Source organism: Aethalodelphis obliquidens, unplaced genomic scaffold (assembly GCF_003676395.1).
Source record: "Aethalodelphis obliquidens isolate GAN/ISIS:26980383/991018 unplaced genomic scaffold, ASM367639v1 scaffold2, whole genome shotgun sequence".
Classification (NCBI taxonomy): domain Eukaryota; kingdom Metazoa; phylum Chordata; class Mammalia; order Artiodactyla; family Delphinidae; genus Aethalodelphis; species Aethalodelphis obliquidens.
The window spans coordinates 37751917-37764642 of record NW_020837946.1 but is presented as its reverse complement, the minus strand read 5'-3'; the positions used below and the strand labels follow the sequence as shown (position 1 = coordinate 37764642).

Below are 12726 nucleotides of genomic sequence, written 5' to 3'. Positions count from 1 at the left end.
TTGTACATACCTTTAGTTTATCTTTTAACCTTGTTTATGGAGATTTAATATATAGAAGTTTACAGGTTTTATATATTCAAAGATATCTTTTCCATTATGATGTCTATCTTTGCTATTATGCTTAGAAAGTCCTCCCTCACACCAGGATTAAAAAAGTATTTCCCCCCTTGTATTCCATTACTTTCATCTTTTTATTTTCTACCTCTAGAATTTATCTTGGTATAAGAAATCACGGAAGGATTCAGCTTTTTACCAGCCAGTTGTCTCAACACCATTTATTAAATAATCCATTTCATTCTAGTAGTTTCAAATGCTTCCTTTATTTTATACCAAATGACCATATACACTTGAGTCTAATTCTGGACTCACTATATCTGTTTCACTGTTTCTATTCCTATGCCAGTTAACACATTGTTTTAATTTTTATACTTTTGTAACTTGTTTTACTATATTTGGTGAAATTCTCTCCTCACTGATTTTCTTTTTCAAGAGTTTCCTCATATATTTATTCCTCTGGATAAAGTTTAAAATGATCTTGTCAAGTTTCCCCAATCCAAGCCTTACCACCCAAATCAAATGCACTGAATTTATACATTAATTTCTAACAAGTGAGTCTTCTTTCCATCTGAGAATGATGTAGCTCATTTATTCACATTTTCATCCTTCCCCCAAACTTAACAGCTAACGTGGAAAACCATAACCCTTTATCCTAGAGATGTTCACATTTTCAAGCTATTTACAAAGTACATCTTTTAATTCAAGACTTTTTTGTGCTGTAAAAATGTCTAGCAACTGTAAAATAATACTAATGCCATTATACTTGGAATTTTCCCATAGCTCCAAAATACCCATTTCTACTATCTGGAGGGTGCACGTCGAATACCCTTACAAGATTTCTCTTTCACAGAGGATGGCTTTCTGGCCTCCAAGGCCAGTGCTGGAGAAATGAGGCCTCAGCTGCTAAGCCTCCCGGAGGACAGTTAGGAATGATGCTAACCAGACCTGCCTCCACACATCGTAAATGCCCTGAAGCCACATCGCTGCAGCTTGCTCAGAGCCGTCTGGCGTTCATGAATCATTCTCTACAGGACATAGGTCATGGCTTCCAAACCACAGCCCCACATCCTGGGCAGTGGTCCAACAAGGAGCAGGGTGACAGTATTGCCTGGCATATGCTGAGAGATGGGCACCTACCCTCAGGACAAAAAGCACCCCTCCCAGAGCTGTGAAGGGGCTGCCAGCCTACCCATGGGCCAGGGAGCCAGAAGTGCTGTCCATGCTTGCAGAACACGGGTCACTGCTCTCCCCAGAACCCCGGACCCTCTGCCTCAGGACCATGCCTTAGATTTCCAGATGCAGGTGGCCAGAGAAACCTTAACTGCTAAATATTTGCTGATCTCATCCACAGTTAGCAAAACGGTGGCCAGCAAGCTGGATTTGGCCCACAGATGTGTTTTCTTTGGCCTGAATGATGTTGGATCATTTTTTTGGAACCAACATTTAACAATTTAGAGAGTTCCTGTATTTTCTCTTAAAAACTTAAGTCTGGGCCACGCTGCGCCTGCATTCTTGTGCAGGAACATTCAGTGAGAGTTGAGAGGGTCATCACCCCCAGTGACAGTGTGCTTCTATATTTATGGGACTTTGCTTTGGGGGTTGTCCCCCTACCCTTGCTTGCAGCCTCCTTACTCCAAGCAGTTTCTGATTTAGGTCTAATTTAGAGGGTATACAGGTCTCTAAGCTAACAAAACACCTCAAGTCTTTATTACCGTATCAAATTCCTCATTAAAAAAGAAAAAATCAAGTAAGATATATGTAGGTGAGGGAAAATACACAAAAATCTAGACGTGTAAAAGCCCGTGCTCTACAGTTTGTATTTCTCATGTTCTCATGACATGATAGAATGAAGCTGAGAAAAGTTTAGAGAGGACATTGAATTTATCACTCAAAGTTCTTTAGGTAGAGTCAGATTGCAGCCTTCTGGATGGATTCAAAAGATATACTCTATTTTTAAAAGAAATAATGCAAATTTCCAGTTATAAAATAAATAAGTCATGCAGATGTAATGTACAGCATGGTAACCATAGTTAATAATACTGTATTGCACATTTGAAAGTTGCTAAGAAAGTAGATCTTAAAAGTTCTAATCATAAAAAAATTTTTTTGTAACTATGTATGATGTATTTTTTGTAGGTATAGTAACACACACATGAGAACAAATTATAAATTTACTATTGATAATTTGTCTTATTTATTGAAAAAAATCCCCTCATCATACAATGTTGATACAGTTTCTTTTTTCTCACTTGGATCTTGAGACTAGCAGGCCACCATACCCTGAATTAATGCCCATAGTCAAGAACCACAGCTTTAATGCTTTTCTCCCCTTTTTTCACTTTACGTACGTCGCTAACATAAGCTTAGCTTTCATCTCAAGATTTATTCTAGTAGATGCACACATCATCCCTTCCTACCCTGGAACTGAAGAGGGTAAGCAAAATGCACCACTATACTTGGGCCAGATCCTATTATGGCAAATAATAAACATTAACTGCTTGGCAAAAGCTTTTTTTTTTTTTTTTGTATAAAATAGATGCATTAAATTAATCAACACAGGGACAACCCAATTGTGAAAAGGCATTCCTGAAACTACTGGGACAAAATAAAATTGAATATGCACTGGATATTAGGTGATACTGAGGAATTATTGCGAATTTTATTTAGTATGACAATGATTTTGTGTGTGTGTATATGTGTGTGTGTGTGTTCATTATCTGTTGGTGATACTTTAAAAAAGAAATAAACTCCATGGGTTTGCTATCACGTGGGACTTACAAATCTTAGAATTGTAGTTTTTCACAGTTTTAAGAGACTATAAACATCACCTAGTCCAGGCATGGGAAGAAGATTTCAATTTATAGGCCAATTCCAATTTAATAGAGCTATCCTGAGAAGGAATTTAGGCCTTTAAGACTAAGAGGGGAAAAAAAGGTCATGAACCATTAGCAATGCCAGCCAAGGGCACAAGACAGGAGAGTGGGGCAATGTGTGTTACTACTACTAGCTACCTTTAGAATCTCTAGTCTAGTGGTCTTTCAGGGAACTTAATACTTGTCAAGTCACTCATTACCTTCTTTAGACAGCTCTATGAAGTTATGTCTTATATTTTGACCCAAAATATTATTTTCTGCAGCTTACAGCCACGAGACATATAAGAAGAGCTCCACTTGAACTTGACAGTGCTTGAACTATTTCAGACAGTTCTCCTGTCCTTCCCAAGTCTAAAACATCACCAGTTTCTTCAGCCATTCCTCACTGAGCATGGTTCCTTCCCTGTCTTCACCACTCGCTATTGGCAGGCACCGATTTGTCTCTGTCCTTGTTTCAGTGCGGTGCCTGGTAAAATGGTCTGTTGATGTCATGTTGTTGGGACATGATCCCCAAAATGTCTTTACTGAGTTCAAATTTTGGCTTTCAGACTCTCTGCATTCATTTAGACTTCACATGCTCCACCTCAATTTAATTAGTCTGATGAAGGCTTCTAAATCTTTCTATTATCAGCTACAGCTGGGTCAACTTCAATGGCTTTCTCAGAACATATAACTGTCTTCCCACCTTTCCAGCCCCTGGCATGCCATCGGCCAGAGAAACCACAAAAAAAGACTCAGAGTACCCTTCCCGATCCTTCAGTGGCTCCTCAAATCCATCTACAGATTTTCAATCTTATGAAGAGAACTTTCAATCTTACAACTGAGAACTGAGGGCCACTAACTAAGCCAGAACTATCTGGCAACTTGTCCTCATTGGCAGAAATGAAAAATAGGCAACCACAAACTGGCTCAACATAAGTAATAAAGCAGGCCTAGTCATTCACTCGACAAGTGTTGCAAGGACTGGACTGAGCCACTGAGCAAATCAGAATGAATGACACAGCAATCATGTCATCAAACACATAGTTTCTCAGAAGTAAAATACAGACATAAATAACTCAAGTCAAGTGATCAGTGAGGTGCAAAGAGCTATGGGAGTTGGGAGGTGGCACAGAAGGCGGCAGAAAGGAAGCTGAGAATCAGGCCAACTTACCAGAGGAAGTAGTAGGCCTGGAAGGACAGGTGGGATTGGAACAGTGGAGAAGAGAGAAAAGAATAAAATACCAGTGGGTTGAGTAATTTGGTTTGGTTGACGCATAGGGTCCATGAATATGACTACTGGGAAGTAAAGTTTGGAAGCACACAGAGAGGCAAAGCTGGATGAGACTCTTCCTCTATCAGGATCAGCTAATCAAAGGGTATTTATACCAAAGAACAGGCAACCCATCCAAAGATACAGAAAGGTGGGGAAGGAAAAAGAAGGCAAAAAAGTCAGAACCTAAGGCAGAAAGGAAAAATTAAGTGACTAAATAGGGGTAAAGAGAGAAAAGCAAAAGGTGAGAAGGGAAGACAAATACTGTCTTCCCACTAACAAGAGGCGATTTATTTCCCTTCCTTGACACTGAAATGTACTGCAGCAGCCTCTCTTGTATCCTAAAATGAACCTCTAGGCTTAGATTTCTAATCCTTATTTATCTTCCATCTCCCTACGCCCCTTATTAACAACGACTTCCCCTAAACTGCCTAATCCACCTCCCACAAACAGTCCGTGTGACTGATGCCTACGGAGTGCTGGCAAAGGAAGATCGTGACATGAAGAGGACAGCTCAGTGTCTCCAACATACCTGATAACAGAGTAGGGGAGCAAATGATCCTTATGCTCACCTGAGAGAAGGGAACGGGAGACATGAAGAGGGAGTCTTAAGTGGTGAGAGGGAGGAAAGGGGCTGTGGACCCAGAAAAGCCACGTGATCAAAATAAGGAACTCAGGCTCCCCTTGTGTGTGTTCATTCACTCATTCAACCACTCATTCATTCATATATTCCTCTTCCTCCCTTTATCCCACCGTTTTCTGCTGCCACACATCCAACAGGCTACAAATAAAAATCAGCTTCCTCAGTAGTCTCATTAATCGCTCATGATTAGGCCCCTACACAGTGCCCTGGATTTTCCCTCAGAAATACACCAAGGTATGATTTCTCATTTGTTGCTTCTCTGTCACGATGTAAGCTCACGAGGGAAAGAGCTATCTTCTCACTGCTGTATCCCTAGCACCTAACACAGGGTCCGCACTCAGTAAATAACTGTCGAATGAACAAGACACTGTACAGACAAGTAAGAGGTATTCCCTAGAATTCTCTAAGACCAAAAATTGGTGTGGCCAAAATTGCTAATTGTTCACCCAAGTCCCTGTTCTCTGACTCTTTGGGGCCACAGCTACACTAATTTCCCAACCTCCCTTATAGGTAAGTTTGGCATGTGACTGAGTTCTGGGTAGTGGGACGTGGGTGGAAGTGATTAAGTCACTGCCAAGCGGACCCATGAAAATCCTCCCATGCTTTGCCTCCACACTCTTTGTTCCCTTCTGGTTGGACTAGAGACAAACCCCTTGAGTGACCTTAGAAGCTACATGTTGATACCTGGGACTCTATGTGGAAGAGAGCCACCTCTCTCATCTGTTCATAAGAAAATCGACCTTCTCCTATGTTTGAGCCATCAGACACTTTAGGAATCTATGTGTTCAGGAGTAAACCTCTCTAATTCAGTGACACAGTTAGGTGACAACTCAAGTTAGGCTCCCCTAATCTTTACCAGCCAGCGGACATTTGTCACTTTCCTAAGGAGAAATAAAGGCCATTCAGAGGACAGTCCAATCTTTCTTGGGATGTATGACTGAACGAAAGTCCTGTTTACTCATGATCCTCAGGAAAAGCCACAAAACAGGCTGGGCAAATTCTGGTGATGTCAGAACCATAGATGATCAGCCTCCTTGCCTCGCCTCCTCTCAGAAGTACAGGGCCCCGCAGGCCCTGCACAAGCGCCCAACCGCCTTCTCAAGTACTCTGGCCCTGGCCTCATCTGTGCTTACCTTGCAAAAATGTCACAGCACATTGCTCCGTTCTTTTCAGTGCCAGCTGGCGAGAAGTGGCCCAAAGCTTTTTCAAAAAGCCACAGCAACCTACACTGCCACAGAACAATGGCTGCACCAATGACTCGCCTTCTGAATAAAGCAATCAGCCAACCGGAGAGTGATGCAACCTCAGACAGAATTCATTTCCCGGTGGCAAAGCTCTTCTTACCCCGATGCATCTGACTCTGTTGTTCCTACCGAACACTAGAGACTTCAAAGAAAACTCCTCTCCCCGATGGACTGGAGCATTTAAGTAATTGAGTTACATTAAGAAAATTAGTAGCATGTACTGTACATAATTGCCTGTTTAATCTAGGTCTAGAAAACTATTAACAGGGTGAATGATTGACTAACTCTTTTCACCTTTCTTCATTGCAGGTTTCTTTATTTCAAGAACTTCCAGATCCAGTGGTTCTTAATCTTTGGGGGGGCGGTCATAGACCCGTTTAAGAATTTGATGAAATGCCTTGACCCTTTCACAGAAAAAAATACGTCCACAAGTGCACACACATATTACACACGATTTCAGGGTGCACACAGAATGCCAAGTCTATCCACTGATTCCAGGTTCGTGGACCCTCCAGAGCAGAGGGCAGCAAAATTTCCCTCTAAAGGGCCAAAGAGTGAATATTTTTGGCTTTTCGGGCCACATACTGTCTCTGTCACAGCGACTCAACTCTGCTGCTGCAGTATGAAGGCTGCGCTGCCCGTACTCCAACCAAACTTTACTTGTAGATATCAGAATTTGAATTTCATAGAGTTTCCCTGTGTCACAAAGTGTTCTTTTTTCATTCTTTTTTCAGCTATTTAAAAAATCAAAACCATTCTTAGCTGGCAGTCTGCACGAAAACAGGTGACACAGCATAGTTTGTCAATCCCTGCTGTAGGGCAAGGGTTCTAGATGTACACATTTTCTGTCTCTATTTTCACTAACTTCTAATGGAAACTCCACGTTTCTTCACATTATGAACGCGGGCAGCAAACCTCAGTAGTGTCAGCAGAAATCACATTCATACCACATTAGAGTGGTAGCAGGTAGCACAAAATATTCATCAGGCTCACCACTATTTTTAAATTATGGTCACTATTAGATCTCCATGTGTATCTCGCCATTTAAATGTGCTGATAAACACATATATTATTATAGGAAAAATCTGATTTGATAACTGAATTTCAATATAATTGATTTCCATTCGAACCCTATATATTTTATGTAGTGCATTTAAAAACAGAATTCTGAGAAGCAGGACAGGGCTTTCACCAGACACCAGAGAGGTCCATGGCACAGAAAGGGTTAAGAGGGTCTGAGCCAGAAAAGCCAGAGCATCTCCTACCAGAGCATTCACATCTTCCGTTTTGTAGATGAGCATCCGTATCTCCTCTGGATCACCGCTGAAGATTGCTTGGACCAATGGTGGCTGTAAACACAGGAGAATTTGAATTAGAACTATAATTAAATAATTGGATTGCATTCAGATGCAGATGGCTAGAAGATATATGTTCCCCCAAAAGTTTATTCAACAATTATCAATTGGCAGACAAAGATGAATACGGCTCAGGCTTACCCTCACTCGAAGTCTAGTAGGGGGTGTATTTGCATAAGGAACTAACTATAATATGATTTGAAAGCCATGACAGACAGTCACATCTAACCTGGGGCTATGAATATAACATGAAAATCACCCCTAGTTGAAGATGTCCTTGAAAGGCCCTTAAATTACCTATCAAGGAAACTACCAAATCTATGCTTTTGTGCATAGAGTCCCCTGTCCTTCCCCCCATCTCTCAGTAGACAATGTTGCCTGGTCCCTTGAAACAATTCTGTTCCTAGAGGATGTTAATGGCCACGTTTCTGGCCTCCTGAATGATTCTTTGTCAATGTTTGGACAACCCTTTAAATCATTCCTGAATGCTTCCCATAGCTTTAGCCAACAAGCACTGAGTGTTTTAGACGTGATTACTTCCCGTCTATTTAAAGTAAGTGGCTTCAACGCTAACATTTCTGTTTGTCATCTGTAGTAGAATAAAAAATAAATAAATAAATAAAAATAAATAAAGTGGTACAATGGCGGGGTGGGGAGCAAGAAGGGAGGCATTACTGAGCAGGTATCATTGAACTCACCTATATTAAACAAGACCCAACATATGGTAGAAGGATTTGTAAAGCTTGATGGAAACCCAGCTGAAAGACAAACTGTCTCTGCTTGGGTGGTAGGGTGAGAAGAGTATCCAGAGAAGCTTCCTGGAAGGCACCTTAGTGAATGGGTTTGAGTGTGCAGACAGGGAAGGAGGGACATGTAGGCAGAGGGATCGTGGTGTGCAAAGGCGTGGGTATGCAAATCCATGTTACAAATGCTGCCATCAACCTGGTGACCAGGGTGTGGGGGGAAAAGAGGAAAAGGCGTGGGCTCAGAGGTCGGTGTTGGGCTTGCCCACATGGTGAAGGATCCTGTTCAGAGCCGGTTCTGCCACTTGCCAGCTACATGTGGAGCACACTTCCCATGTGTAATCTGGGACCGAACATGATCTTTGTGGCCCAGCCCCTCAAACGGTTGGTATTAGGAACAAATGAGACAATATATGAGAAAACCCTCTGTAACTCTACAACCCTACACAAATAACAGATGTTTTCACTAAGAAATGTTTATAATGCCAATACGGGCTATTTGACTATTTTTTTTCAAACTTTAAAAACCTTGGCAATAACACACACACACACACACACACACACCCCTTTTGGAAATATTTTAGTCCTAGTAGGCAACAGGATGACGGCAGTTTCTCAAACTTGTCCGACGCTAAGAATCCCCTGAGATGCTTGTTAAAACTGTATTCCCAGATCCCTTCCCTGGAGATTCTGGGGTGGGATCCGAGAACCCAGATTTTTAAAAAACACCCACTTAGTTCTTGGGAACTGCAGAGCACTGGCCTAAGGTGACATGATTAGCATTACCTGCCACAACCTCTCCCTGTGCAATCTATGTGAGGCTCCAAGTCCTGATTTTCCCTACAAACTATCTTTTCTCTTTTCTACCTGCCTGTTGCCTCTCTTACATGTTTTGAAGGTGTTCCTCGTTATTTGCAGTGACCAATATAAGTACTGTCAGTAGGAATATAGTAAGACTCCCTGAGGAAACGTTATATAAAAAATGTTAAATTGCAGATAAATATTTCCATATGCCAGGAATTTGTCCACAGTTTTCCCTCTGCCGTTAAAGTTTCCAGCAAGTGGACATTTGTATCTCTTTTTTGTCCCCAATACGCTCTTAATCCTACCTTCTTGCCAAGGTGTATGATTCAAAGATAGTTTCTCAAATTGCCAACAATTAAGTAGCAGGAAAGAAGTCTTGAAAAGAATGCAAGTTTGACTAGTTTGGTGTCAGCTGGCACTCTGCCCAAGACAAGGACTTCCTTCCCACACTTGCTGACTACCTGCTAACCACGTCTCCAGGCTATCTGCCCCATGGCAAGGACCATATTTCATGTAAAAAAGACAGTCACACAATGTCAGGATTTCAACAAAAATACTGAATCTTGGATATCTATTTCATAATTCTCTATCTGCTCTGCTTGTGGCCAAATGCTTGTGTATACTTTTCTGCCTTTTTGAACCTTAAGAGAAAGCAAATAACAAACCCCAATAACCATGGGATGACAAGCAGAGGCAGACAAGACTTTAGTGTTGAGTCAACAGTGGTCAATCAACAGTTGAAAAGTTAAGATCCTGAGAAACAAACCCATCCCAGTTTAATGCACCACTAGTCAGTCACTTGAAGGAAACAGAGCTAGGGAAGCAAAGCCTCTCTTCACTCATGAGTCTAAGGAATGCGTGAAGATATTCAGTCCTCACACCTCTCGAGAAAGACAAGGGTTCCAAACTATGGCTGGAATGTTCCCAAGGAGAGCCACCCTGTAATGCTGCCAGACAAAGATGCCAGCACAGTCCTCCTTCAGGGAGTGGCATGTGGAGCTTCCCAGTCCCAGTCTCTGAGACTGCTGGAAGGGTATCACCAGTGCAGAGAATTCCCAGCAGAGAATGGTATGCACACTTCCCCAGTGCCTCCCAGCTTCCCTCTGCTAAAAGCTGCTTTGGGAAGCATTGTCAACGCCCAGAATTCCTAGCATCCATTGGGAAGAAGCTGAGCCATTGCTGTAACTCTTCCAAAGCTGCAGTCACATATATACATGAATATACCCACATGTACATGCCTACATTTGTACATGTATGTACACATCTGTAGCTACCTTCATGTGCGTATACACAGAGATACATGCTGATTCACTCGCGAATCCCTCACACTCCCTGTGGAATAGAAAAGTGCCGGTTCCTCAAAGCCCGAAGTCTTGCTAAATGGACATCTCCACCCCAGCTGGGCTGTGCGGCCACTGTGACATCTCTGTCTTCACAACTGTTAATCCAGGCATTATGAGATTCCAAACCAGAACTTCACAGATACATGCTTTGCTTGAATGGAAGCCGTGTGTTTGCATGGATGTAGTTCTTGAACTAAATTTCTGTAACTCTTGAGCCAGTGGTATTTAAAAAACAAACAAACAAACAAACAGTACAGGTGTTGCTTTTTTTCTCCACACTCCCAAATAAAACATGCCCATAGAACACTTTGGCATTCCCTTTTGTTGGGATTTTAATCAGATCCTGCTCTTTTATTTTTCCCTAGGTAAACACTTGCCCTGAGAATAAATATTTTGAAAAATATTTCTAAATACGGTCGCTATTACATGATTTTAAGAAAGGGGGGATATTCTAAATACAATATTCTTGCTCATAAGTACCAAGTACTTATATTCTGTTGACTATTCATTTGGCGATCACTGTGTCTTTTACACCTTTTACCTTGACCTTGACAAGGCCTTACTTGCAAAAGAACAGAGTCCTAAGCCTTGGCATGTACAAAAATTTTTTAGAAGTTTCACACATTTCAACGCTAGCATATACAAAATAGGAGCGCTTTGTGTGCAAATCTGAATAAACACAAATTTATTACAAGGGTCAAAGTTGTGAAAAACAAATAGGGGCAGGAAAAAGAGATTCTGATGCGGTGAAACCATGGGTTGTCATTCCCTAAAGAAACTTCAGTTCTTAAGAAGAGATATACAGTAATTTCAGCTTCAATTACTGGAATTTTTTAAGCATGTTTAGCAGCTGTACACTGGAAATGACTGCCACGTGCTGTGGATACTGGCACAGTCCCTCACGTAGATCGAGAAGGTAGAAGGATACTTCCTGGGCCTACTTTACCAATGGCACAAGTGGGAGTCACCATTCAGATGGGACCAGTCCTCGTCTTTCAATATCACCAACTCTCAGCACTGTACCATCTCTGCCAGGAGTGTTAACAGCTGCCTTCTAGAGGTAACTGTCTTCCAGGCTGATGACATGTGACCCCTCTAAGACAGAAGTGCAGAGCAGAAGCTGCTTGAACTTGGCAGCCACTATGAACAAAGTAGCCAACCTTGCTGACACCAGGAACTGAAAATTTATCAGCAAAACGCCAATTTTGCTACCCACATCCCCTATCGGCCCACTCGATGCAATATTTTTCTATTTTATTCTCAGTGTTTGAGAACAAACTAGGAAAATATCCAATTCCCCAAATGAGATGCTAAATCAAACATGTACTGATACCAGTGTTCTTAAACTTTGAAGTAGAGTTACAATTCCACTAGGGGGAGCAAGACGGTAATTTGTTACCTGGGAGATAAGAGTAAATGTTCAGGTTGCGGAATAAGGTAGCTGGAGGATCCACTTTGTTCAAGACATAAAAGAATTTAAGCTTCTGAGAGAGCACTTAGTAATAAGTAAACACAAACATTATTATACCCAAAAACAAAAATTTTAAAACCTTTCCTATTGATTCCTGAGGGTCCAGGTTTTTAGGAAGTAAGAATAAAGCCATTTAAAACCCAGGTGTTAAAGAATTATTTTCATCATGTGCAAAACCCAATTCAATTATTTCCTCGGGCTTCCCTGGTGGCGCAGTGGTTGAGAGTCCGCCTGCCGATGCAGGGAACACGGGTTCGTGCCCCGGTCTGGGAAGAAAAAAAAAAGGAAAAAGAAAAAACCAAAACTCAATTATTTCCTCAATTTCACTTTTAAAAAGTGCTACTAGTGGCATCAAATATGCCACTGGTTTAGGAATAAAGCCCATCAGGGGTTCTATGAAGAAAGCACAGCTGGTTTGAGGATCCACTCCATCCTGTCCTGCAATGAGGTCGCGGGTCACCCCTCCAAAATCTCCTAATGAAACCAACAATTTGATTTTGGCTAAAACCACTGTATAGTGCCTTTCACTTTCTCTTTGTCAGAGCTGCGTGTTCTTTACTAACACTTTGGCTTTGGAAGATAAACAGAGTGACAAAGGCTGTCACTGAGCATCTGGAAATACAGTCCATGGTAAGAAGCCCAAGAAGATGCTCCCGCATTACATTCCAAATTCTTGGTGTGTTGCCTGTCTTTTTCTAATTAGATTGGGTAATTAAAGACTCCAAGTCTAAAAGAAAACATCTTGCATTCTAATCAGGAGTGGGTGTTGGGAGTCAATCAATAGCCAAGAGGGAAAAATGATATTCCTGAACATCTGTCCACACTTAAGTATTCTGAGTACAGAATGTCATTAGAGCAGGATGGGAGCATGTTATTAGTAGCTAATAGCTGATGCAGCAATAATCTGGCCGTATGAAACTATCAACATATATGAACATGTT

General features: G+C 41.5%; 1 protein-coding gene across 4 annotated transcripts in view; it reads right to left on the bottom strand.

Moving 5' to 3' along the window:
• ANKRD44 (ankyrin repeat domain 44) overlaps positions 1-12726 on the bottom strand; it is a 320445-nt gene that overhangs the window by 189474 nt on the left and 118245 nt on the right. For all 4 annotated transcript variants that reach the window (XM_027125234.1, XM_027125206.1, XM_027125223.1 and 1 more), the window contains exon 2: positions 7335-7418. In XM_027125234.1, the coding sequence (XP_026981035.1) occupies positions 7335-7418 (84 nt within the window). The remainder of the gene's footprint in view (positions 1-7334; positions 7419-12726) is intronic.